General features: G+C 41.8%; 3 protein-coding genes across 16 annotated transcripts in view; 2 read left to right on the plus strand and 1 right to left on the minus strand.

The window, feature by feature from the left end:
* NCKAP5 (NCK associated protein 5) overlaps positions 1-4933 on the plus strand; it is a 408143-nt gene extending 403210 nt beyond the window's left edge. For 9 of the 10 annotated variants that reach the window (XR_003991395.1, XR_003991396.1, XM_030485815.1 and 6 more), the window contains one exon: positions 3726-4933. Coding sequence is in view for 8 of the 10 variants with exons in the window: in XM_030485815.1 (XP_030341675.1) it covers positions 3726-4007 (282 nt within the window). In the remaining 2 variants the exon portion in view is untranslated. Of the gene's footprint in view, positions 1-3357; positions 3693-3725 lie in introns of those variants that run through there. The other variant, XM_030485821.1, reaches the window with a different exon arrangement.
* Positions 4934-6176: 1243 nt separating this feature from the next.
* LYPD1 (LY6/PLAUR domain containing 1) lies at positions 6177-26732 on the plus strand. Of its 5 annotated transcripts, XR_003991398.1 has the most exons (5): positions 6448-6798; positions 7720-7776; positions 7872-8009; positions 23968-26073; positions 26175-26732. XR_003991398.1 is itself a non-coding variant. In XM_030485834.1 (4 exons), exons 1-4 carry the CDS (start codon positions 6747-6749, stop codon positions 24201-24203), a joined length of 483 nt encoding a protein of 160 aa, XP_030341694.1. In that variant the 5' UTR covers positions 6448-6746; the 3' UTR covers positions 24204-26732. The 5 variants fall into 5 exon arrangements, 4 of the variants coding, with proteins under 4 accessions (XP_030341696.1, XP_030341694.1, XP_030341695.1 ...); XM_030485834.1 differs by having other exon boundaries at positions 23968-26732; XM_030485835.1 differs by lacking the exon at positions 6448-6798 and adding an exon at positions 7047-7367 and having other exon boundaries at positions 23968-26732.
* GPR39 (G protein-coupled receptor 39) overlaps positions 23586-27585 on the minus strand; it is an 85961-nt gene continuing 81961 nt past the window's right edge. Inside the window, exon 3 of the mRNA XM_030485833.1 lies at positions 23586-25076. Coding sequence (XP_030341693.1) covers positions 24553-25076 — 524 coding nt within the window. The 3' untranslated portion in view covers positions 23586-24552. The remainder of the gene's footprint in view (positions 25077-27585) is intronic.

Below are 27585 nucleotides of genomic sequence, written 5' to 3' on the forward strand. Positions count from 1 at the left end.
AAGCACATACTGTTGGTTCCATCTTGGCTCTTCTAGCAACACTGAACAACTTCACCAAGTCCTTTTTTTTTTTTTCCCTGTGGTGATAAACCTACCTGTTTATTATGCAGAAAGTCACTAATACAGGAAGACTGGATTGGAACCTACGACTTGGAGGTTAGGTGCACTCTACCCTATTACCAAATCTCACCCAATTCTCACGCATACAAAACCCATCTGATCTGCTGCCAAATGTTCCTATCTGCAGGAAGAGCTACTGATTCACATTACTGTGGCTCTCAAATGCATTAAATGAACTAATTACTTTAAAAGGCAAAATACTAACATCTTTGAGATAAACCTTTGTTCTTTGTTAGATCTGTGACTCTGCTGAAGTCAGTAACAAATCCACATGAACAAAACTAAAAGGCACTACTTAACCACAGACACAATTTATCAAACAAATTCTAATAACAGTTGCTTTGGTTTTGTCTTGTGATTCATCAAGCAGCTGTTGTGACTGCCATGAAAAATAAGACACTTAAGTAAGGCTAAATCTAAATAAATAGTCTTTGGTAATTTTTTCTGAATTGTATCTAGAGAACCAGAGAAAAAATTCTTAAAGAACTCTGGTAACATTTATTCTGACACATCAAGTTTAAAGAAATTATCAGTGACTTTTCAATTCTAGGAATATACATAATTTTGTTACTATAGGAGAAAATTATTTGTTGATTATGCAGATTCTTACATTAATTTCTCTGCTTACAGTTTTCTTTATTTTTGCTTATGGAGCTCAGGCTGTGAATGAGTGTTCTTCTGTGTGTCAAGGACTAGAATATCACATTTTAACTTTCTAACCACAGATTTATTTTTATTCCATATATAATTTAATAGATTTAAGTGCAGCTCTACTAATAAAATAATGAGCTAAGATCATATTGTACATCTGATATCTGAGTACAGTTCTAGAATATTAATTCCCTACCAGAAGCCCCATCCAGATGATCCCACATTCTTAACTGATGATAAAATTAGCAATAAGTGGCCTAAACCAGGGTATTGTATTACAATACAGTTTGTATTGTATTATGTATTATAGACTACACCCACATCAAATGAAAAAACATAAAGTATTACTGTCCACAGCACATGAGCATTACTTTTGCATACTTGCATACTATTGCAGTAATGTGTTAAAGAAAAGATGTATTACTTTTTACAAAAGGATGGAACTGGGCATTGAAGACAGCTAAAAAGGACAACTGTATTTCAAAGAAATATCCATAACTTATTTCTGAATTTTGTCTCTATTTCAGTAATAAATTTTGCTGCAACAACTTTTAGAATTAGTTTTCCCTTTAATTCTTGATGTATCATAGATGTACTATTCAATATTCTGTGTATCTTTTGCCAGTGGGCTTCGCTGACAGGCTTCAGTTTACTTCAGTTTCATTTGCTTCAATTCAATGATTTTGCTTAAAATTTGTAGAGAATACTTCTGTTCCCTGCAGTTTCCAAATATATTTTATAAACTTAGCCTTATATTAAATGAGAAACTAGGGTGTTATTAAAGTAGGATTGTAGTCTAGGTTGTACTTGTAAGGGTATAATAAATTATTGATACTACATATATGCAGAATATACATATATGCAGAAGTATCACTCTAGTCTGTCCGCTGGCTTAAATCTGCTCTTCAGCCAGCCAAAGATCCTACTCAGATTTCGATACTTCATCTAGACTGCTCTGTGCAGGAAATACTCTAGGTGTCTCTGCTCCTCCTACCCAATAGTTGAAATTGGCTCCATTTGAATCAATAAAAGTTTTATCATAGACCTTACTAACACCAGTATTGACTTCTTGCAGACCCAAGTCTGTGCTAAGTAGCCATATTCAATTTATCTAAAAAAACCCCTGTGCAGTGGGAAAAATGTACACAAAGAAAAATTGTTTAGTCTGTCATATAATAAAGTATTTCAGGTTTAATACTCTGAAGAGCAAAAAAGTGCTAATACGCATGGTATTACTGCCGTGCCTGAGAATTTTCTCATCTGGCCTACAGAGAAGTGAAACAACTGTTTCAGTAATACTGTGTAGTATTTTAAATGAGGGCAAAGGGAAGACTATTCTAAGCTGAAATTGTGGAGAATTTCTATGAAAGCGTCCTAAATTTGTCTTTGTTTCATTACCAAGTGTTTTCAGGAAACATTTTAATTACAGATATTGAAGACCTTAGTTTTAACTGTCATCTAAAATCAGAATCTAACATAATATCTCCTAAAATCTTTTAGACTGAAGATTAATTAACGAACCAAACAGAAAATTTTCATTTACGAAGACTTTGGCATCTCCTGTTGCTTTACTTAACGTTTGAAACATTTGATAAAAATACTAACCTAATCCAGGCATTGTTAGCTGATGAAATGTGACAAGATCATGACATAAACAGTCATCGGACTGGCATTTCGATTTTTATCTAATTAGCCATAAAAACAAGCAATCAAACTATGTAGCGATTTGTCTTCCCCTAGCCCAAGATTTCCGAGGATAAGCAGCACAGCATGCAAAACATTGGACTTACCTGAAACTTGAATTCTTCCAAAAATTCAAACAACCCGTTACAACTGTGTATGTAATGACCCACATCATCCATACATCTGGCTGCGCTGTATTTTCAGTGTGCTTAAAATACCATTTCATTTTCTATCTACACCAAAATATTAATGTCTTGGATTGACAGTACTTCACTGATTCAGTCTTCGCTATCTGACGGTAATACCAAAAATGAGGAATGGCTTGCACTCTGACAGCGTATCTCAGAATTCTTCAATCTTATCTCTCCGAGAGATTGTTGAATGTTGAATGTAAAATGTTGAATGTTATCTCATACTTCAACGATAATATTATCTGTAAGAGGAGTTAGTTAAGCAGACTTTGAAACACCCTGTGTACGAACAGCAGGTCATTTTTATTGAACTGCTCCCTGCGCAGTTCCCTAACTAATCCTTGGGCAGATCACTGATTGAGAATACCAGTAACTACCAAAGGGATAAAATTACTCTTGTACAATCCTACTGTGCGTTTTTAATATAATGTGCTAATATATCGTCCAGTGTTCCTGCAGAATTAAAACACTTCTCCGAGTAGGCTTGGGCGATATCTGATTGATTCTGTTCTGTGGGGATTGGCCCCGCTCAGTATAATTTCCTGTCTTGTTTCTTGCTTGCCTGTTAGAGAGGGTTTGGGTCCGTGGAAATCAATAGGCTTGCTCCATGCAAAATGCGAGGTAATTCTCTAGCAAGTTTCATTTGTGTCTGTAATTTATGGAAAATGCTGTTTTCTCCTCTGAACATGTCTATGCACCTTTTTTTTTATAGCAGACTTCAAACTCAACTTAAAAATACACATTCAAACATGCCTCTCAAAGTATTCGTAAAGGAGAAGATGTAACTTACTCTGAGGATGCTGGAGACACTTAACATCTGCGTACCCAGGATCTGCTACTTCAGACATTAATAGCACTTTACTGTTGTGTAAATGGAGTCCTATTTGTCTCAGAGAATCATTAAAGCTATGATTTATTCTAAAATGGATGTTAACATTTTATTTAATTAGACATTTAAGCATCTAACAATCTATTCCCTTTAACCCTGTGAACTTGGGAAGACGGTAATTAATGGTGTACAGTAGGATAGCTTTATTTTTATAAGAAATATGTTTCTAATATTTCCCTCACTTATTACAGAAATTGAAGCAAACTGAAGAAACAGAAGAAGATTCCCAGAATGGATTATCTAAAATTTCCCTAGAGTCTCTCAATAAATTTAACAGCAATAACGTACTTTTATTAGAAAAAGAGAAGAACTGTCTGAACAAGGTTGAAGGACAAAAGGAAAAAAATGGGAGGAAAGAAGCAGCTTCCTTAAATAGCTTGGGAAGGCACGATGTGGACAACTTCGAATCCTTGAGCGATTCTCTATACGATAGCTTCTCCTCTTGTGCCAGCCAAGGCTCAAACGATGTCTAGAGACACTTCCCTGTGGGCTGTGGCTGCAGCACGTAGTGCAGCTGAAGGTGAGTGGGGAGTGAGGGGGGAGTAGAGGCGGCTGTTGAAAATTCTCCCTTCGAGTTGCTGCACTCACGGCAGGGTGTTGTGACTTGCCACCACACAGCAATAAGAAAGGCAAGACGGCAGTCATCGTGGTGCACAAGATGACACTGAACACAGCAGTGGCACAGGATAAAGTCTGAATTTTGCACTTTTGTGAATATTTGTACAGTTGTAAATATTTTGGGAAAATATATTTGTAGGGATAAATGACAGCAATAAATATTAAATTGGTGCTATGCTCCTGTAATGGCAGATTACTAACTTAAAGAAACTGATGTTAATATTAACAAGAAAAGTTGGTAGATTTTTTAAAAAAGATTTATAATTGTTCTAGTCTTTAAACTGTATGTAGAAACACTGCGTTACCATAAACCTGAGCCTGCCAAATTGTCTGTAATGACCTTTCTTGGACTCCTTTTTACAAACATGTTTTATTTTTCATTTTTAGTGCAATTCCATGCAGGTGTTCTAGGGAAATGTGCATTTCAGTTATTCCAATTTTACAACAGGTGTCTTATTTTGAGGGGGTTTTGACTTCTGAAATGGCAAGAAAATGAATAGATTAAAAGGCCTGATGCTGCTGGTATTGACTTCATCAATCATACGCATAACTGAAAGACCAGGGTCAGACTAATTCACTGCTGAGACACACAGGAGTCTTGTATGAATGAGAGCTGCATAAACCGCCCTTCACTTCTGACTGCAACACGACTTCTCTACTTCCACCTCCTGTGTACTCATTTCCCATCAAATGACGAATGTACCATACTGTGTGATCTTTTCTAGTCTCTGTTTGCTCGTAATTACATTGTATGCATTAAAGTTATTTTTAACATACAAAACCTGACTCCTGTTTGTGGCACACTTCAAGAAGACGTCGATGCTAACACGTACTAGTTCAAACACATCTAGGAGCAGGGGGATTGGCCCGTATCGGCTGCGTTTGGTTTTTTCTACAGAGGTTGTTTATATGTAAGGGAAAGTCTATTTCAAAGGTTCTGTGTATTTTTTCTAGATGTGAAGTATTTATAACTGCTTTTTGTACAGCAATCTGTAAACTAGGCATACTTGGGATATTTCTAGACTCTACAGTTTCTTTAGCACATGCCTGTTATCTTTGAAGAGCTGTATGATCAGTGTTGATATTTTGTGCAATTTGTTATATTTTAAGTCATTTCTGCCGTAAACTTGCGTTGTCTTTTTCAACTTTTAAGAAATTTTCATCGGGTCGTCTTTCATAAATAAAATTTCTCTTACATATGTGTGCCTGAAAAGGGGGTTTTTGGAAGGGGTTGGTGTGACTAGATGGAACACAATCTTTAAGGTCCTTTCCAACCCAAACCACTTCACAATGCTGTGGTTGTAAGTGGGGGGTACGTGCAGTCGGTACAGCTAAGTGGGGTGCACTGGATGAGCGTTGGCACCAGACAGTGAATGCGTATGGGACTGTGTGCAGACTGTACCCCGTTCAGCTCAGCCAACCTCCCTGCTCCCAGACAATGTGCGTGCAGGTAGGATTCACTCATGCGGATGAATTCGCGACTAAAAAGCAGTTTCATTCAGACTTCGCTGGCAGATGAGGCTGTGACACGAGGAAAGCGCGGTTATCCGGGGAGGGGAGGCGAGTTGTCCCTCGGGCTGGGTCAGAACAGGCCGGGAAAGGTCTTTCTAGCACGGGGGGCCCGGCCGCACACGCCGGCCTGCCCCTGCCCCACCTCACCTCCCCTCAGCGCGGGCGGCCTCGGCCGGGACCTGCCACCGGCCGCCGCCCGACCCGCCAACGGCTCCGCGCCGCTCGCGCCCGCCGCCGCCTCAGCCCGCCCCGCCGCGGGAGAGGCGCCGACGCGTCCCGGTGCGGGAGGCCGCGGCGGGTTCCGCAGCGACCATGGGCAGCGAGCGGCTGAGTGCCGCTGCCGAGCGCCAGCCCGGGCGGGTGTGCGCGGAGGAGGCAGCGGGGTCCGCACCGACACGTACGCGGCCGGCGCGCCCGCTTCCATCTTCTTGCGGTTGAATTCCCTTTCAGGGGGCCGAGGGGAGGAAACGGCGCCGGTCGGAGTGAGGGGCCGCGCGCTCCCTCAGCACCTCGCGGGGACAGCGGGCTGCGTCTGTGGGAGGCGAGGGACGCCTCGCAGCGGGGCGCGGCCCGCTACTCCCTCACGGGCGCACTCCGGCCGCCACCTGTGTGCTTGGGGCGGGCGGGGGGCCGCATGGGGCTGTGTCCGTGCCCCGCAGGCGCCGCGGGAGGTAGCGGTGCGCGCCGCGCTGCCTGCGGGAGCGGGGACCCTTCTCCCTCGCTGAACTTTGCCCGTCTCCGACGCGCGCCCGGCGAGGCGAGGTGCGGGGCGGCTGGCGGGGATCCCCGCCCCGCTCCGCTGGCATCACATGGTGCTGGGGGAGGGGGGGGGGAGCCGCCCCCCGGCTCTCGCTTCTCTTACAGTTTCTTCCAGTCTCAGCGCTCAACTCCGGCGAGGCTGGAACGCGGAGCGGGGCTGGGCAGGGCGGGAGCCGGGCGGGCTCCGCCGCCTGCTCCCGGGGCGCCCCTCCGCAGCGGAGGCGGCGGGGAAGCGGCACAAGCGCGCGGCGCCTCCGCTGCCTCTCTCCTTCTGATGCCCCTTCGCGACTGCACGCCAGCCCGGCGGCCGCAGCTCCGGGAGGATGCGGCTCTTCCTCCTCGCTGCAACTTTCTGGGGATTGTGCCTGGCTCCAGGTAAGGGGCTCTGCGCCGCTCCCCCGGAGGCACCTGCGGCCAGCCTGGGCTGCCCCGCACAGCGGCCGCGGGGAGGCTTCGTCCCCTCGACGGAGCTGGCGCCGGGCGCTCAGCGGGAACGGGGTAGCGCAGCCCGCCGTCCTGCCCGCGCCCCGGGAAGCTCCCTGCCGCGAGCGAGGGCACAGCCCGGCCCCGTGTCCCCGTCGCTGGCCACCTGCGGGGCGAGGCGGGGGTCGCTCCGCAGGCAGCAGCTGGTACCGCACTCCGCGGATGCCGCCTGCTGACCGCCAGCGCGGCGCACGCCTGCCCCGGGCTGGCCGTCAGACCTGGAGAGGAACGGGATCGCTCTCACCGCCGCGGCGCTCCCGGCGGAGGGCAGACACGGTCGGGGGGTCCCCGGCGCGGGACAAGGCGCTGCTCCCCGACGGGGCCCTGGGAGTCGCCGCGCTGCGGCCTCAGCGGAGGGCTGGAAGGAGCGTCTCCCGGGAAGCCGTACAGAGCACCGCGTTTGCATGATAAAGGAGGGAAGTGAAGGATGCTCCGCAGCTGTAATTGTGCATGGCAAAATAGTAATTAAATCATTTGTAATTAATTAGTAGCTAAGTAAACCCGTCGGTACAGATCAGAGCCGAAGCACATCTATTAGGCGGGTTGCTGTCTCTGGAGCGCGGGCAGTTTTCATCCCGCTGCGCTGGGGGTGGCCGGGTAGGCGAGGGTCAGCGGCTGCGGTGCGTGGACCCTGCCACTGCCCGTGCCCATGCCCCGCCGCCTGCTGGCGGCAGCGCCCCAGTACCGGTTCCTCCGGGCGTCCGCCACGGAGCCCCGCGGAGGGGAGCCTGCTCGTTAACCAGGTGCTGAGCGCGTAAGGAATAGTCTCGGCAGAATGGGCGACGCGTTTATCTTGTGTTGTTTGTGTGGCAGTTGCACTTCTGCTGGGCTGTTGGGTAGATAGGCACAGCGAAATGCGAAGAGAGAAAGGTAAGGAAGATTTGTGGCACGTGTTGATTGTTTTGTTTTGTTTTGTTTTTAATACTATTACTATTATTATCCTGACCAAAGTCGATCTGTTCTAGGCTTGGGTTTGCAAATACAGTGCTACCAGTGTGAGGAGTTCCAGCTAAATAACGACTGCTCCGCTCCGGAGTTTATCGTGAATTGTACAGTGAATGTTCAAGATATGTGTCAGAAGGAAGTAATGGAAAAAAGTTTTGGTAAGGATTTAATAATTGTACTTGTCTGTGTGTTTGTGTTGGAGAGCAGTTGTGGCTTTTGGCTCCACCCATTCACAGTCTTCAGCTACAGAGAAATCTGGCATCCCTGCCTAAAGGGACCAGGTTCAATTTCTTATACTTCTAAGTGGCTTTGCAACTCAATGAAGTTGATAATTTTCCTTTAAAACTGGTGTAAACACTGAAGGATGCAAGCCAAATGTTCATAAAGCTGTTAATACACAGTCTTATGGGTCTCAGATTTAGTTTCCCAGCACTGGGAAATTAATAACAACAAGTTAGTTTAATCTCATTATAGTTAATTACATGGGCTTTTTCCCCAAGAGATGGAACAGCATTAAATTAGTAATTCCCTCCTTTCTTTTATTTACTCTAGCAATTCATATGCTCTGAAGGTTCATCTTAAGGGAAGGAAAGTGTAGTCGTCTTAGCTTTTGTCCATAAAAGAAAACATCAAACAGAAGGGAGTGAGGGGTAAAGAGTTTGAGGGTGGTGGCAAAAATGGATATGTTTGCCATACCAATTTTCTAAGTGTAAGGGGGCTTTTCCCCTACTGTAATGAATATAAAAGTTAGCATAGTTGGAGACAATTATGTTCAAGAGGAAGCTAGCTGTGATTCTGCATCTTGCCTGTATTGCCTTTTGATCAGTATTATAAATTGCCTTTTTTTTTTTTAATTCAATGTCATGGAAGGCATTTGAGATTTAGAGGGAACAGTTTCATTTTTTAGACCACCACGTTGCTCTGTAGCCATCTATGTGAGTAGAAGACTACAGCTTGACTAGGGAATTCAGGGCTGGGCAGCACTAAAGTGTGTTTGTGGGAGCTGGAGGTCATGGAGCATCCTGCTCTTGCTGCAGACAGCCATTAAGATGCTTAGGCGTTTGAAAGGGCAAGCTAGCAGCAGCTCCCTGATGTGCCTCAGCGTGGATGTGACCTCTGTTCCAAATGGTTGGCAGAGGAGCAGAGGGCAGGCTAGGGCTTCAGAACCCTGATTTAAAGGGAAGCTGCTCTCTGGGATTGTGCATTTTACAAGTGAGGACAATGCTGTAGAGCGTGGCGTTTACTGATGTAAAGGACTGTTCTGCTGTTAACATAAATCATGCTGTAGTCTGTCCTTTTTCAGTGAGTCCTTCAGTAGCAGCAGGATCCCACTCTATCTAGCAAATGTGTGCAGCCATCCATCTTGAACAGTAACATTGGCTCTTTGCATGAGGGGGCTATTCATTCATGTTTTCAAAGGGCTTACCAATCAGCTAGTCCCACTTGGGCTGGTAGTTTCAGATCACTGAGTTATGAATCACAGGTAAATAATCACGATTGTTACCTATCGAAGGTAGCTGAACCACTGGCACTTTATTTCATCCTGGGTAGCACCATCCACAGTGACTGTATTTCTGTAAAACATCTAGAAGCTCTCCGGTGTAGAGGGAAAATCTCTATGTTTAAAGGAAGATCGGTCTCTTTCAAAATACATATTATTGCAATATTTTATTTCAAGTTTACTTGGAAAGGCTGGTGGGGATGGGAGGTACTTATGGCTTACACAGTACTTTTACAGTCCAAGCATCTCTCGGTGAATGTTTGAAGTCTTTGCTATCTGCATGCCACAGCTTCTATAACACTTTTAATAGGTTTGAATGGAGGCTGTGGTGATTTGAAGGGCTGTGAGCATGGTATGGAGACACTTCTCATTGAAGTCTTAATGTTGTTTGGTGTTTGATGGTTTTGGGCATTTTTAGAAATATCTTCCCTGGTTCCTTCATGTTTTTATTTCAATACAACCTCAGACCGTAGCAGCCTTCCAGAAACAATCTGTGATCTTCTCTTCAGGTGAATGTTAGAGAAGTGCTTTCAGTCATGTAAGCCTCTCGCAGATTAAAGTGCAAGTTGCTGGATCAATGGGCTTGCACGTGTGTGTACACACACCTCCAGCTGTGTTCAGGGACAGCCGCTCCTAGGCTGGGGTGATGATGGGAGAATCAGTCCCATGTCTTGTCTCAGACCAGCAGGCAAGACTGCAGTCTGGCCAGGGTGACTGTGGCACACCGAAAATGGAACTGATTTGGTAGGCTTTAGGCATACACAAATGCATACCTTGTCCTTATTTCTATGAAGAAATTGGTTTGCAATATGGTAAATAAGGTGCTCTTACAGGAAACTTCTGGGTGGGTTTTTTTTGTTTTGTTTAGTTGGGGTTTTTTTCTGTGCAATTTTATTTTGTGTCTGAGCAGATCCTTGGATTTTCCCTTTAGGAGGTAACTAGCATGCTGTGCAATAGCAGGTACCACTGCTCTATTTTATGTAATTTCCTTCTATAAATGCAGTTCTTCCTCATTTTAAGCTTAGAGATTGCAAATCTCAGCTAGTTAATGAATTTAAATTTTTAACCTAACTATTTCAATTTGAGTGAAATTTACATTGCACGCTTGGTTTCTCTGTTGTTCTCAGTCAGTTCTAAAGAGGATTCGTTGTAAAACAGATGATTCAGTTCATGATCCTTTATTGTTCGTTTTCCTAATTGATATTTAAATGTGTGTAATATAAATCCCTTTTTCCTCCCAAGGTTTATTTAATAAGTCATTCTATTCCTACCAGTATATTTCATAACTTGATTCTTTTGGTTGTTAGTTATCATTGAAAGCTGAAATGTTTCAAATGTTGATTTTAACTTATAAGAGGCTTGAGTTTGAATTTTTAACCCAGAATATGAGACATGAATTTGCATTTATTTGACAGCACAATCTCATAATGAAGACTTTTTCCTATTGACTAGATACAGTCAAATGAGTAGAATTTTTGTAGACTAACTCATTTTTGTCCTTAATAAAATATAGCTGTGTCAGTGAGCAAAATGTTACAAGTTCTCCAAAACTTGTTTTAAACAATGAAAAAGTTCATTGTTTAAAAGTTAATGCAATATTTTGAGATAAAGTTCATGGTCTGAGTTAGTAACCTACTGACGTAGTCACCCTTCCTCTGCAGGATGTTAACCGGTGTGTTTGTTTTGCTATTAAGGGGGTAACCGACTTACATTCTGTGGTGTGTCTACAGTATAGTTCCCAGCGCATAGGTTGTGCCTTTTTTCATAGAATCACAGAACGGTTTGGGTTGGAAAGGACCTTAAGATCATGTAGTTCCAACCCCCCCTGCCATGGGCAGGGACATCTCACACTAGACAGTGTTGCCCAAGGCTCTGTCCAACCTGGCCTTTTTCCTTACATATTTGTTAGTGTTCACAGAGTTGTGGGATGACAACTCTATGGTTCAGCTTCATTTCTGTATTAAACTTTCTGTAAATAACTCAACGTAGAGCTGCAACTCTGTGCAGTTTTTTTCATTTGTGTTGTAAAATAGTTCCTCATGCCTGGTCACAGCTGAGCAAACCGCTCCAGTTGCTATAAAGTTAGGGTTAGTGCTTTAAATGTCACTGTGCTCTCTAAGGACATTGTCTCAATTTCTGGAGAACCAATTCTAGAAGTACTTTTTGGCTTCAGGTGAGAAATAACAGCAGCATAGGCGTGTTCCTAACCCAGAACTTAAAAAGTGGCTGTTGCTGTGACAGCCTCTGATGCAAGTAGCTAAGAAAGCAGTTATGATGTTTTGAATGAGATCAGCAGGCATGTTATCTCAGGTGTTTGTAGCATCAGGTAGATGTTTGCTCCATTGCACAACCTAAAATGAATTGAGAGTACTTATCAGTACCGTGTGTGTATATATATACACACTGTATATATATATGTATACTGTATATATATATACAGTACACATGTATCTGATTAAGTGATTATGTGGAACTAGTGTAGCTCTGCCTCCCCTGCAAACATGCTTTTTGCTGTGGCAGTCCACATTTCAGCTGTACTTCGGGGAGCTGTCAGTGCACAGAACTGGACACCTTGTCAATTAAATGACATAATATTCCTTTTATTTTAAACAGAATTGTATTTAAAAATTGCTCTAGAACAAGTTTTACACAGTTCCGTTAACACTCTGTTCCCATGGGAGATACAGAAAGACAAGACAGTATCTCACTTGGGATGCAAAATCCTAAAAAGTAATTTGTTCATTTAATCTTGGGGGGAAAAAAAAAAAAAAAGTGCTTTTCTCCTTTAGAGAGAACACCAGTGAGGATGGGAAGTGGCACTGAAGACAACACAGAGCCATTGTTGTCCCACAGACATTAACATAGAGGATACGTTTCTAGTGTATTCTTCAGCTGGAGAAGCAGGTGTTTGAGAACTGTGTAAATGAAATGTTTGACAAAGGATCAAAGTTCCCACTTACAGTAATTCCACTTGCAGATACTTTGTGGAAATACCCATGGCAGATTCCCCTCTTCCACCTGCCTCTCTGCTTCCTATCTACAAACTTTAAACTTAGGAATGTCAATGCTCTTTCATTTTTAGAATATATGTAGGGACAAAGAAATCCTACAGTATATTGGGATCAGATAAAATATCTTGACGATATGGAGATGAGTAATATATGTAATATATATAGGCTTTTATACGTATATCATAGAAAACATACTGATAATGAAGTTTATCTTTTACTGAAGGCAAGAGCTGTATGAGTATAAAGGCTGGTCTAAAACCTACTTAAGGCAAAATGAAACTTGCAATGTGACTAGATCAGAAAGCAATAAAGCATGAAGGATGAGACAGTCAGCCCAGAAAGGCAGCCAGCCTGAATTCTGCAGACTCTCTGTAAGGAAACCTGCCCATGTGTATGTTTTGAACAATATCCCTTGTGCTTCAATGTAGTTGTGAGCGTACGTGGACAAACTTTCACTTTCACAATTGGGGGAAAAAAATCCACAGTAGCAAGACTGATATTTTTAGATGTCTGTCTGCATCAAAATAAGACTGTTTATGAATTTTCCTTTGCAAGTCAGTTGGGAAACAACCTCATTATTGCTATTAATATGCAATAAGAAACTTCTCTTATTTGTTTGGTTTACAACAGTCCCTTTAATGTATTTACATCCTATATAATCCTGTAGTGTAATTAAAGCAAAAGCAATGGTGGTAATTTTGTGCTTAAAAGTAGTGCATGGAATATCATGAACAAGATCATCATCTCACTGTTGAATTTTAAGTTTATTTACTTATTCAAACTGTCCTCAGCATTGGGTTTCCCCATCATTTGTTTTATGAGGCAGAGGGAAACAGAGTCTAAGTTGAGTGATGAGCTGTCCTATGGTAAATTCTTTACATGTGGTTACTTACTACTTTTATCTTGCTGTGCTGCTGCCATGATGAATTTGCTTCATGTGTGGCTGTTAAGGATTACAGAAGCACATACTTTTCTCTGGTTTCATGTATAGCATCCATTAGTACTAATACTAATTGCATACTTGTATCAAGGGGAAATTATACTCTGGTGTACATTTATTGACAAAATGATTAAAACAGCAAACAAAGTTTAATGTCTTCAGAATCACTGTAGGCATTAAAATATTATAGGCAAATAGCTGCATCACCAGTATCCATTTAGAAACAGTAAGAAATCCACTAAGCTGGCAGTAGATTTGTTTATTTTTATTCTACACTGTCTCTTTCGGTCAAAGCATATCAACATAACTCAAAAGAACTTCTGATGTTTTTTTAATCTAAGTAAAGCATAATATAATAAATCTTTACTGACAGTTGAAAAAAAAAAATAAAAAAAGTGGCATGTGACAGTTGTTACTTGTAACATTGTCTCGCACTACCAGGTGCCCGAACACACAGTAACCAATATTGGAAACATGCAGTTTGGTTGTGATGCTGAATAAAAGACTTTGAAATTATGTTGTTAATTTGTACTGTATGCTGAAAACTTGGAGCTGTGCGTGTATTACCATTTAGAAACACTTTTTCACAGGCCAAGGCTGTTTTCTTACCAGTAAATTCATTCCAGTCTTTGGGCTGCTCAGAAAGCTTGCAGCCGTATATGCAATGAACCGAACTAAGTGTGTCAGCTGAGGAGAAGTTACAGCCCGTACATAGTAGGTTGTTGTTCTCCCTGCTTTTAAATATGGAAAAGCAACAGTGGAGTTAACAGTTCAAGCAGTTTACGACTTGAAAGCCATGACCAAGATCCAAGTGCAGAGATTATGAAGGGCTCTATTATTTTAAGGAAGTTGTGGTATCTGGTCCAGTGAATTTCATTTTTCACAGGACACGGACAATAGCTTTTTATGTTATTTTATTTCTCAGACTTGTATAAAAGGTGTACAAGTGAATTTTGTGATGATACAGTGCCCATTGCCTGGTGTCTCTTACACCTCCTTCAAGAGTTTCCTATTGCGTTTCACACACACAAAAGTCTGTATTTCAAAAAACTTGTGACATGACCTTAACTTATCTTAATTTGCAGTGACCTCATCAAAACATCAGTGAATGTGTTTTAATTAATTCAGACTGTTTTCATTTCCATTTTTCCTTTGTAGTCTATTTTTTTTTTTTTTTTTTTTTTTTTTTTTTTTTTTGGAAACTTGGTATGACCTGTTTTGCCAAAATTACCAATGAGTCTTTGAATGTGGAAGCGATAATACAAAATCCAGGCAAATCCTGCTCTGAAGTTGAACAGGCTGTTGTAAAACTATAAGCATGAAAATAGCTAAGGATCTAAAAGCTGAATGGATTTCAAAGGTGCTGGCATGCAAGTGTGAACATGTGAGCCATTCCATTGAAACTGCTAGCGACATTAATGAGTAGGATGCAACAAGACTATTCACGTGTAAAATTATTTATGGGACTTACTACAAGGGTGTAGCATTTTAGCATCTGCAAAGGCACAAGGACTGCACTTTCCCAGTTCATTTCAGAAGATAAGGATTGCCAAGAAAAGTGCTCATACAGGATTCTGAAAATGAAGTCTAAAGTTCACCGCTCTTGCTGGAAGATCAGGTATATTTAGATCTTGATATCCAAGGCCATTTCGCTCTTGATACCTTTGTATCAGAAAAGCACAGATGATGGAATGCCATGAGCCAGCTTTGTTTGAAAGATTGTGTGTTTTAGTGCTTGACTTGACTGTGGGTCCACATTAGTGAGCAGAGAAATGAGTAAGAACAGTAGAAAACAAAAGAATTAGTTATGCAGGTGAAAGTTAAGCCTTGACTTGTGGTTTGTAGCCTCCTGTGGCTTTACAAAAAATATTTGATAATACCACCATTAGGAGCTGTACTTAACTTTCTCAGCCTCTGCATTTTTAAGCAGTTTAATGCCTTGCTTCTGCTATATGATACTGCAAGCAATGACAGAGACTACTTTGTGCTGTTATTTATGCTATTAACAATGCAGTTTTGAGTCATTTTCCAGTACCAGAATTAGAGGACATGACTTACAAAGAGCTTTCATCATAATCCAAACCCTTGTCCTCTGTCAGTCAACAACAACTGTCCACTTCTCTTCTGAGATGATTTAATTTCTGCAAGATGGCATGTCAGTCCGTGTCAGCTGGGGTCAGAAGGAGAGTGGGGAGGCCAGACTTTCATTGTCAAAAGCCTCCTGTTATATTCTGCAAAAAAGTGTGACTTTTTAGAAGTGCCAACTGTATGGAGGATTTGTGATGATACTGAGTAAGTTTTCATAGAAAATTATGATGAAAATATACTAATTCAACCAGGTGTGGTTTGGGAGGGGTTGTTTTATTTTGGTTTTGTTCAATTTTTTTTTACAGTTGTGTGCTCTGGAAGAGCCTAATAACATGAATATGCTTTTGTCTTTTCTACCGAATGCATCAAAGGGAGGGGTGGGGATGAAATAGCTGCAGTCCTAAAACACAGGATTAAAAATCTGGAAGTTTGTGACATAGCTTTGCAATAGATTTCAAGTCTCTTGATTTCAGTGCCTTGCTTTTTTTCACCTGCAAAACACTGATCATGGCTGCTAAATATATTTAATTAGCTCTTTATAAGGTAATTAATAAATTTTATTATAAAACTTCTGGTAAGGTTCAAATTATTTAAACCTCTTGTGAACTCCAGAGAGAAAGTTGAGAAGATGAGGATAAGAAGAGTTAGTGTAAAATGAAACATGGAGAGTATGGTTGGATGTGGTTATACTTTACACTGGCTTTAACTGTAGTTTTTAACAGTGCATTTACAATCACAGATGAAGGGATTTGTGTTGGGGAAGCTTAATTCATATTTTAAACCAATAAATACATGATCTAACTAAAACAACTACTGGGGAAGCACAATGTCAGAATGATTGCTTTTCAACATTCAGTCACCTTCTAAGATATCTAGGACCTTTTTAGATTAAAATATTTACAATCTTGTAGAGAAATCTACAAATTTCTCTAGAAAACAGAGCAAATCTCAATAGGACCTTTTTCAGTCTCTCACTGTATGATGTGTGTGAACAGGTACTAGCTAAGGAATAGACAATTACCACAGCAAAACCACTGAAGCCATAAAAAGATGGGCACAAAACCCATATAAACTAAAAAACATAATTTAGAAACCTATTTGTGTGTAGTCTGAACCCAATTTTGAACATTACTGATATACTAAAATCCAGAAATGGTCACATGTGTATATTTTATATTCCTCAGAAAAGGATATTAAATGTTTACGTGGTGTTCTTGCACTAGTGTAATTTCTCATTTTAGATTTTGGCAGACATCACAAAATAACTCCTCCTGGGTACTGAATTTCACTCAAGAGGAGGGTAAGCAAGTGACAGTTTAGGACAAGAAATAAAGGATGAAATATGTAGTTGAAATCACAAAGCAAGCATGGATAAGCAGACAAGACATCAAGTCTAAGGAAAACAAGAAAGAAAATTTGTAGGTTCACCGAGACCAGAAAGTTGAAAGTTTCAGTGAAATAAGAGAATTGGAGCTATTCAGGATATTAAAACAAAGGGTGAGTATCTGTTCACCAACACGGTCCTTGGGCTTGTCTTTGTGAACAACAGCATTAAGAGAATGCTTAACTCTATAGCTAGGACAACTTTTGGGGGCTTTCCAGGTGTTGTGTGTGCCACAATATGAATTGTCCACTCTTGGCCAATTTTCTTGTCCTTTTGCTTGGAGGAGATGGGCAAGATTAAACACCAAATCTAAACGTGTTGAGTAGAGAAATTCTGCCAAAGTTGTAACAGTACACCTCAAAACTTGTCTTGATCTGCCTGCTAACTTTCTGAGTTAAGGTACAAAACTTTTCTGTGTGCCTGAATCTGAGGCTGTGTGTATGCCTCTGACTCCTGGCCCAGTCTTGAAAAGGTGGTTTTGTGGCTGCTCAAGGATGCCTCATTCCTGGGCCCTCGTTGGGCACAGGCTGTTCCTTAATAATCCAAAAGATTTGATGCAGCACATATACCTTAGAAAATGTGCAGAAGATTTTGTTAAAGCAGTATTTGTAGAATGAGTTGCAGAAGAAAAATCTGGCTTATGCATGCCTATGACATTGGATATGTACAAAACATGGTAAGCAAAAGCTTTCTTTAAAAAGGAAGAGTGTCAGTCTAGCCCATGAGATAGAGCACTTGGCTTGGAAAAGTTAGTGTTGGATGAAGTGACATCGTCTACTTGACTAAAGTCAAACTTACAGCTAAGAGTTTGTGGCCATGAGGCCATAAACTGTTCCAGGGTGAAGCAGATGGTGCGATTTCCTCCTGAGGTGTGCCACTGCAGACAGCAGTTTCACAGTAGTTGAGTCATAGGGTGGGAAGGTGACTGGTTTCTTTAGAAATTAGGTCACTGATCTCTGGTTGTATTCTATTTGCCAATTCTGGCTTCAGAGACACTCTGTGTATTTTGCTGAAGGATAGTCTGGAGAGTACAGATGCAAACTAAAGTTCCACACTGCTTGGATTATGGTTGGCTCTGAAGTTGGGGAGTCATGCTTATGTTTGCTCTGTTTTGTCTGTACCTGCTATAACAGAAGAATTGAAGGTGCCTAATAAGATCCTTTTTGAGCAGTGAGAGAAAAAGCTTGGCTCTTCTGGTGCCTTCTGCATACACAGAGTGTAAGAAGCAGGTGTGATGTCACCTTTTTTGGTTGTCCTAGTAACAAGTTAAGCTGTTATTCAAAAGAACATGTACTGGGCTCTGCAGACATGGTAGGTGGAAGAACTCTCACTTTTGAATTTGAATAAATTGTAGCATGAATTGTTTGTTGCTGTCTGACTTGAATGCATCCGCATGTGGCCAAAACAGTGCCAGGCTGCAGATGCACAGGACTAGACTGCAGAGAAGTGGGGGGGTTTTGAGCTTGGCAGTTGTGGGGAGGGTGTTTCTCACCTAGAACAGATCTAGGTGAGAAAATGAGTATTACAAGTAGGAACTATAGAAAAGCCTTGATATTTACACCATCTCTTCATTGCATGGAGTAAGGCAGAAATCCTGCAGAAATAGTAGTTTGGGCCTTGACACTATCTAAATGTATGATCGCATGTGGGGCAGAGAGAGGTGTAGCAATGGGCAAGTTGTTCAGACTTTGGGTAAATTTCCAATGCCTGATATAAGCCCAAAGCTTTATTTTTTTAAAGCAGTTGCAGTAGGTATATGTGGAAGGAGAGGGTGTGGAATACTACTGCATTATCACACATACATTCTAGCCTTGTGTATTCCCCTCTCTTCTTAAAAGTACTTGCACTTGAACTATATCCTCAGCCAATCGTACAAACCTTAAAGCCAAAATGAAGGAAAATCAATTGGCCAGTAGTAGTAATAAAACATCATTATAGTACCTACACACATGCATAACCCACGCTGCTGTTGGGGGCTGCTGAATCCGTGAAAAAGGACAAATTATTTGGTACTTATCCATCAAGAGGTTGGGCACTAAATACGCTAATTGTATATTAGTAAATATACTAATTGAGCACTAGTGTGAACTGTTGAGAGTAGGTCACTGGGAATGACCCCATGCCAGTAAAAGCAGAGTGTAAAACATGTAGTCTCCTTGCCTAGCCAGCAACTCAGAACAATATGAGGTAGAAGAAAGCTCCCAGAAAGGTTTGCAATAATATTTCCAGGTGAAGTGTTAATGAATGTATCAAGCTGATTGCTCAAGCAAGAATATCCAGTAATTAGCAGTTATGTCTGTGGTATGATTCTTACGAGGCAGATAACCACTTTGACGAGCTGTCTGCAGTTCAGCCTGCTGATGGCAAATGATTCAGGAAGATCTCAGAAATAGTTTCAGAGCTGGCTTAACAGTACAATAAACCACTACAAGAGAGGAGTTGGTGGAAAAATCTCTAAGGATAATCTGGAAAGGTTGCTGTTGTCCCATCTGAACTCAGTGGGTGAACGGGGGTACATTAACCTGTCTGCTGAAACAAGGAGAGTAGTATCCCTGGCATCATACCAGGGAAGTTGGTTGTACTAATTTGTTTCCTACCACAATTAAACTGGAATCACAATATGATAGGAAAAAAAGTTTAAGATCATTCTTCCTGCCTTTCTTTAATTCATATTATTTGAAGTTCATTGCTTTTTCACACTCATGGTTAAAAAAAAGAAAAGTGATGTCATGGCTGAAGCGTTTTTTAAATGTCACTCCTGTAGTGCTAGCATTCTCTTTTTTTCCATCGATCTTCTATGCCTGTTTTCGTTGTATCTTTGTTGTATGCTATAAGGATACTGCAGATTTAGAGAAAAGCACAGCTTTTCTATGCTGATCAAGTTTAGTTCATAGCTGATTCTTCGTAAAAAGCACAGTTACTGTATGATAGCAGCTGATTTGCGAGCTCAAAAGAATCTTATCGGTACTTAAAGAAACTTGGACTTGAAGGGCACGTCTTTAGGCAAGTAGGTATTGAAAAGCTGACAGAAGTGCTGACTCTTTTAATTATGTAAAGAATCCTGTTATAATTCCGATTACTAGAGCTGGGAAAGGGAATAAACAATCATTTGGGAGTGGAATTGCCTGTTGTAAGACATATTTACAGAAAAGCCACAGGAGAGGTGTTACGGTGGGATTTTACTCCTAGTTAGATTATTCTCTGTATTTAGGCATGAACATGGTCCAATGGTGCAAGAAACTTTGAGTCGTAAAATTTCAATCTGTGCAGGAATACTGTGGTTTGCCTTCAAAAGGAGCTCAGGATCATTCTGTGGAATTTATCGTGGAGAACAGAGCCATTGTAAACACATGCAGTTAAGCTGCAGGACTTGATTTTTTTTTTTTTTATTATTTTTTTTTGGGAGGGGTCTTCTAGAGTTGCCTGGTGAAAACCATGCCTCAGAGGGCATTATCTAATTGTTCACAGCACCGAACCATTCTAGTCTCCGCGTCTACAGGGAAAAATGCAAAGCGTATGATATTTCAGGGACCTAAACTAATGAATCACTTGACAGTTTGAATTGAGAACAGGGCTTTGTGAGAATCCTATGAAAAGGAAATGGCAGGAAGAGCGTGATCTATAAAACAACGGGAATAGGAAATTGCCAATGTCAGAAGCTTTTTAGAGGCTTGGTCTTTGAGAGGAAAGTCGATTCACTGCTGTTCATATGGAAGACTGAGGAGCGGCTGAGTTTGGGTGGCTCTAGGTGAAGGGAAGGAATATGTGATGAGGAGATGCAGGATTAGAGATGAGAGAACAATCTCTGTGCCTAGTTCCATTGAATACAGGATTCCTTTCTCAAGAGGGAAGGAGAAGGAAAAAAAATAATCATAGCTATGGGAAGAGTCACAATTGCCTCAGCTCCTGAAGACTGCAGGAGGAACATGAACAAAGCACCAGGTCTTTGTGGGAAGCACCAGCTGAGATTTCAGTGTTGTAAACCAATTGGTGGCAGCACACTTGGGGCTCCTTGACAGAAGTGGTTTGCCAACAGTGACACAGCTCCCTTCTTTTTGCAAACTGTAGTAAAAAAAAGATTGTACCTCTCAATCTATGCGCCTTCGCTGTTACAGCTAGAACAGCCTCTAGCTCCTCTTCCTTCTTGAGAAAAGGCTCTACCTGCTGCATTGATTGACTGAAGTTCACTGGAGACAGAGAAAGATTTAACACTGACTTGAGAGCTTCTCTTCATAAGTTTAAGTAGATAGATAGCCTTAAAACATGTTTTTGAGTTTAGATTTGCAGAGGGAGAACAGAAAACAGGGAAACCCCTGCATTGTTGGGATGGCAGCAATGTGGTGACAGTGTAAAAGAATTGCTTTAATTAAAATTCTCTGAAGACAGGAAATCCTTCTTCCTGAGCATAACCCAAACAAATGGTGTTTTGCTGCTATACACAGCACTTAGTAGCGCAGTGGCAGTTGCTGCTTCAGAGGTCTCTACTGGACTGTGCAGTGCGGTAGTGCTTATTTCTGAAGTCCCCAGGGACTGAAGCAGTATCTGCAGGTTCTGTGAGTTGAATACCTGTGGGTCATATTTCTGCTTCACTCCTGCTAAAAAAGTCTGAGTCATTGTGCATTTAAAAACATTCTGGAACCATGCTACAGGATGCAGAGGCACCGGCCTCCAAGGGAATCCTGTCTTGTGCTCTTCAGATGAATTAGAGAATGGTTTGGGTTAGAAGGGACCTTAAAGATCATCCAGTTCCAACCCCCTTTGCCAGAGGCAGGGACACCTGCCACTAGGCCAGCTTGCTCAAAGCCCCGTCCAACCTGGCCTTGAACACTCCCAGGAATGGGGCAGCCACAGCTTCTCTGGGAAACCAGTTCCAAGTGCCTCATCACCCTCACAGATAGTAGAAAGTTCTTTCTTTACTAATCCAGATCTACCCTTTTTCAGTTCAAAGCCATTCGCTCTTGTCCTATCCCTACATGCCCTTGTAAAAAGTCTCTCTCCAGCTTTCTCGTCAGCTCTTTTAGGTACTGGAAGCTGCTCTAAGGTATCTCTGGAACTTTCTCTTCTCCAGGCTGAACAACCCCAGCTCTCTCAGCCTGTCTTCGCAGGAGAGGTGCTCCAGCCCTCTGATCATCCTCATGGCCTCCTTTTGACTCAATGCAACAGGTCCATGTCTTTCTTATGTTGGAGGCCCCAGAGCTGGACACGGAACTGCAGGTGGGGTCTCATGAAAGCAGAGTAGAGAGGCAGGATCATCTCCCTTGACCTGCTGGCCACGCTCCTTTTGATGCAGCCCAGCATATGGTTAGCTTTCTGGGCTGCAGGCATACCCTGCTGGGTCATGTTGGCCTTCTTGTCATTCAACACCCCCAAGTCGTCTCATCAGGGCTTCTCTCAGTCCAGTCTCCACCCAGCCTGTATTTGTGCTTGGGACTGCCCTGACCCAGGTGTAAGACCTTGCACTTGGCTTTATTGAACTTCATGAGGTTTACATGGGCCCACCTCTTGAGCCTGTCAAGGTCCCTCTGGATGGCATCCCTTCCCTCCAGCAGGTGGACTGCACCACAGTTTGGTGTCATTGGAAAGCTTGCTGAGGGTGCCCTCAACCGCACTGTCCATGTCACTGACAAAGATCCTAAATGGTGCCAGTCCCAGTATCAACCCCTGAGGAACACCACTGGTCACTGGTCTCCACTTGGACATTGAGCTGTTGACCTCAACTCTTTGATTGTGATGATACAGCCAATTCTTAATCCACCCAGTGGCCCATTTGTCAAATCCATGTCTCTCCAATTCAGAGGTGAGGATGATGTGTGGGACAGTGTCAAACACTTTGCATAAGTCCAGGTAGATGATGATAGTTGCTCTTCCCTTAGCTACCAGTGCTGTAACCCCATCGCACAATGACCAAATTCATCAGGCACAATTTGCCCTTAGTGAAGCCATGTTGGCTGCCACCAACCACCTCCTTATTTCCATGTGCCTTAGCACAGTTTCCAGCAGGATCTGCTCCATGATCTAACCAGGCACAGAGGTGAGACTGACTGGTCTGTAGTTCCCTGGCTCTGGTTTTTTTTCCCTTCCTAGAAATGTGGGTTATATTTCCCCTTTTCCACTCTGTGGGAGCTTCACTGGACTGCCTTCTCAGGCATGACGGATAACGGCTTAGCCACTTCATCCACCAGAAAAAAAAAACTTTTGAGAATCCCATATTCAAAAGGAATCATGATTTTATTATCCTTAGAAATATCTACCTCTTTTCGTAACCACAAGGCAATATGAGCAAACCTCCATTATCTATTTATGTGTTATGTATATGTTTTTCCAACACACAATTTCTACTGTATCACTTGCAGGAAAATGTTAGAGCAATGAGATGTGGAACTGCCACAGCCATTTTCCAGTGTCAGGGGAAAATGCAACCATGTATTTTAAAACCTTTATGAACCATTTTAAAATAACAGCTATATGCATCAGAATGTACTTTTTCAGGTAAAAACAATTTGATAGAATATAAATTTAATTAGATTATGAATTTAAATTAGATTAATTTAAATTACATTTTAAAAAGGTAGACTTTCAACTCAGAAAAGCCATTTCTGTACAAAGGGAAATTGTTGTTGAGGGTATTAAGCTTCAAAGACAGCAAGAGCTGAGATTACCTGGAAAAGTATTTCTGGTTTTTCTTTAAAAGAATAAAAGGGGGTGAGGGTGTGAAGTTTTGCTGATAGTCATTCTCCTTTTACTCTTGGTTACTTGTCTCTGTGAGGCAAAGGAACAAGAAAAGGAAAAAAAAAATGCTCAAAAGACAAATTAACAGCATAGAAAACTGTAATTAGACACCTTAACTCAGACGTGTTCAGCAACAGATACAAAAGCCATTTTGAAACTAACTGCATTTCAGTTACAGCTATTCCAGCCGTTTATTCCAAAAGACGGGAATTCTGGGTATCATTTGAGTCTAATAGTTTTGGTTCCAACCAGAATCAAATAAAAGGAAAATCCAAAGCAGAATGGCTGTGCTTCTCCTGTAGTGCAGAGCCGTTAGCCATGTCACAGCTGAAGGCTCTGGCTCAAATCACCAGCATGGATTTGGAAATGTAAACAGGTTTTGCAACAGTTTTCAAGCACGAATCATGTTGTAAAGCAAAACCATGTTCATATCAAACTAAGTAACCTTTGCTCTGTGTCACAGGAATCATGTACCGCAAATCCTGCGCCTCTTCAGCAGCGTGTCTGATAGCCTCTGCGGGGTACCAGTCCTTTTGTTCTCCAGGGAAGGTGAACTCTGTTTGTATCAGCTGCTGCAACACTCCACTCTGCAATGGACCCCGGCCGAAGAAGAGGGGGAATTCTGGTGTGGTGCCAAGGGCACACATGATAACCACTGTTCTGCTCCTTACATTGGCTCTGTGGGTTTTGTATTGCTAAACTTCAAGCAAGTTTTTTTGCCTTGACACAGTTTGTTCTGTCTCCTCCTTTCTTCAGACACTGCAGTTATTTTCTGTTTGTTTCCAAATCCCTGTCAACAAAGAGGGAAGTTCAGTGGTTGTGGGGAGAAAGGGGCTGGTATTTTTGGCAGCTAATGAATTCAGTTAGCAGATTGAATTTCCAGTGTGCACTTAAAAATCCCAGCAGCAGGATACAGAACTCTGCTCTTGTTGCATAACTGGAAACAAATCCACCTATGTTATTCCTTTTAAGATGTAGTTAATTCCTTGGTCATTTTGATTTCCATGTTTTTAAGTTCATTGCTAATCATTAACTTTGCCTTATGAAGTCATACTTGATGTTCACAAAGGCCGTTTGGTGTGTCTGGGCTGGGCTCTAAGCTAGTCTCCAGGGGCACTCCTTCCGAGATGGGCTGCTGTGGTTCGGGTCCTGGTTCCTGTGGACTGCAGTCAGACTTGGTCTCATTCTGAAAAGTACTTAAGAAAACTTTGTTATTGCTACTCATAGAAGAATTGCGCCTAGATGACATGAAGAGCAGTGGGCGCAGAGACCTGCTGCTCCTTGCTCTGGAGCTCTGGTTTGCTCTGAGAAACTTCTCCTTGTTGGCATGCTGTATGGTCAGGCGGCAGCGAAGGACCTGCAGGAACACGCTGCGGAACTGCTGAGAAGAGATGTTGTACAGGAAGGGGTTCACCACCGAGCTGAGGTAGAAGAAGATGTCAGCAATGGGAAGAAGAGTGATGTACGCTCTGAAGTAGGGAACAGTCCAGTCCTGCTTCGGTTTAGCAGCAGCCATGATCCTTCTAACCTGGTTTGGCATCCAGCATATGGCCAGAGTTGCAATAATCAGTCCTGCGAACAGAAAGAGGAAGAGTTGTGCATACATGGGAGGAAAAAAACATAAAACACTAAGTATCAGTTCTGCACTTACTCATTAGGAAATGGTACCAATTTCTCAATGTTTCGCTTGACAGCTTTTTCTATGAGTAGCATTTTTTTGTTTGTTGTTTTTAATAACTGTTACAAGGTCACTGCAGCACATGCTCTGACAGAAGAGTGCATACTGCTTGGCTGGTGTTTCTTTGTACCTATGGTCATTTATTAGTTTTCAAAGTGTTCTTTCACTGATACCTGTATCTTTGAAAAGAATGCATTTTTATTTTAGTTTGTGTTCTTACATTTCTTGTGTCTTTCCCTTTACTTTGAAAAACAAGCAAAATAAATAGAAGCTATAGCCATATTAGATCAGGCAATACCCAGAAGAGATCAGATTCTTGTTTGTACTTTCAAAAAAAAAAAAAAAAAAAAAAAAAAAGTATGCATAATACTATATTTCATGTTATTTTTGGTAAATTTCCTCTTACAGAAGATATTTTTAAGCAAAATATGTATGGATCTTTTTATGGTAATTAAGATATGTTGGGCTTTCTTAAAATCAAATTCCAGTGGAATTAAATTATGAATGTAAGTGAGAAAAACCCAAGCCTAGTCATGAAAGTGTAAGCAGTTTCAGATTATAAATTATGCTTTAAAATGTGGTATCTGACCATTTTGTATTTATATGTAAGTATAAATACATGTTGCTGCATCACTAATGGCATTAAAAAGGGGGTGACTGAAGTGCTGGATGTCTGAAAACTCTGCCTCTGTGGGCTGGCTTTCACTAGGGCTGCAGTGGTGGTGCTGTCTTCAGAAGGGCAGCCCTTAAGTAAAATGTGGGTGACCTTGAGCAGGCTCTGTTCCCGGGCGGGAGACGGAGCAAGGGGGAGGCACTCCAATCCGCACTGGCATCCGCTGCTTCTGGTGCATGTAAGCACTGGAAATCCCGACATCTTGCATAACATAACAGGTAACAAAACCAATTTCTCTCAGTGCTCCCCCACCAAGCATTACTTCTGAAACACCTTATATCACCGGATTACTGTTTTCACTTTGTTTTTCTCTTTGCAGGAAAGGTGCCTTATATGAATACTGGGAGGGAGCAGAAGTTGCAGGTTGGTTTCCCTGCTGCAGAGGCACAAAGTAGTAGAGAGTATCCTGATGGTGCACTGTTGTAATTTCCAGTAGGCTTTGGTGATATTGTTAATCTGCAACATCTGACTTCTTCTCCCAACAGAAGCACAGAAGTATTTAATTCTTACCTGTCTAGACTGTCAGATTGCCCCCATCAAAGAGCTTGCTGTAGAATGCACCACTGAATAGATCACTGTAGGAACACAATTCTGAAATAGTGCATGCTGATTTTCCAAGCCAGGAAAATTACCCTTTGCGAGGGGGAAGACATGAACGTAACAGGGAAGGGAGGCAGAAAAGAGAAGAAAGATTTTTCCTAACTTTAAAACTGCCAGGGCTTAAACAGGTATGTCCAAGTTCTCTCCTCCACCACCCCTGAGCAAAGAAAAGGTATGAAATGTCTTCTTTTTAATTAATTTTGTTAATGAAAGGTATAATTAACAAATTTATGATCTCACTGTATAACCTACCAAATAAAAGTTGTCTTTTTGATCATCTGCTTCTGTAATCACTTAATGTCACAATGGTAGGATGGGAAGTAGCATGTCGTAGACTTACAGCACTAGGTAAGAGCCCTGGAAGGCTGTTCATAGTAGGCAAGCAACAAATGTATCTACCTTTGTCATTTTCTGTTCTTTAACTACTGTAACTCACCTTTGTCTCTATTCTCATTCCACTCCTACACAATCCCAGGCCCCTTTGCTTCCCTGCCCTACTCTTCCCTGCCTTCTTGCCTCACTTGTCAGTACCCATTGTGTCTCTGTCAAAAACTGATCTGACTTTTGTACTAGTCCTGCAAATTTTCTAGCCTTCAGTGTTTTTTAATCTGCTGTCAGCATAACCACTACAGGGATAGCAGTCCGGTACAGACCAACAGAAAATAAGGAGCCCCAAGCTGTGACTTGTGACGGGCCTTATGAAAAGGCAGCAAAACAATGGTACTGGTTTGCTGTGGCTTTTTCTCCTGTGCAACTGAGACGCAAAGCCCATAAACCCAGGTCTGCAGGATTCTTAACAAATTTTACCAGATGATTTCTTTCAAGGGAAAAGAAAATAAGCTCTACAGCGTGACTTTTTGGTCCTTGGTAAGGAACAGGACACTTCATTGTGCTGTTTAATAGTTTCCTCAATTATGAATACTGCTGTGAAAAACTGTAAGCAAAGAATGTCTACATTCAGTTTTTAACTTCAAATGCAGTGCTCCAAGATGTCTGACTTTTTGCTTGTATCTGAATTCTCTGCCATTGACTTTTCTATCTAGCTCAAACTGCCAAATGCTTAAGATTTCCTCTTATCTTCTTCAGTCACTTTTGTTCTGGGGAGCTGAGTATTTGCTGTGCGTACAGCA

Source organism: Strigops habroptila, chromosome 5 (genome assembly GCF_004027225.2).
Source record: "Strigops habroptila isolate Jane chromosome 5, bStrHab1.2.pri, whole genome shotgun sequence".
Lineage (NCBI taxonomy): Eukaryota > Metazoa > Chordata > Aves > Psittaciformes > Psittacidae > Strigops > Strigops habroptila.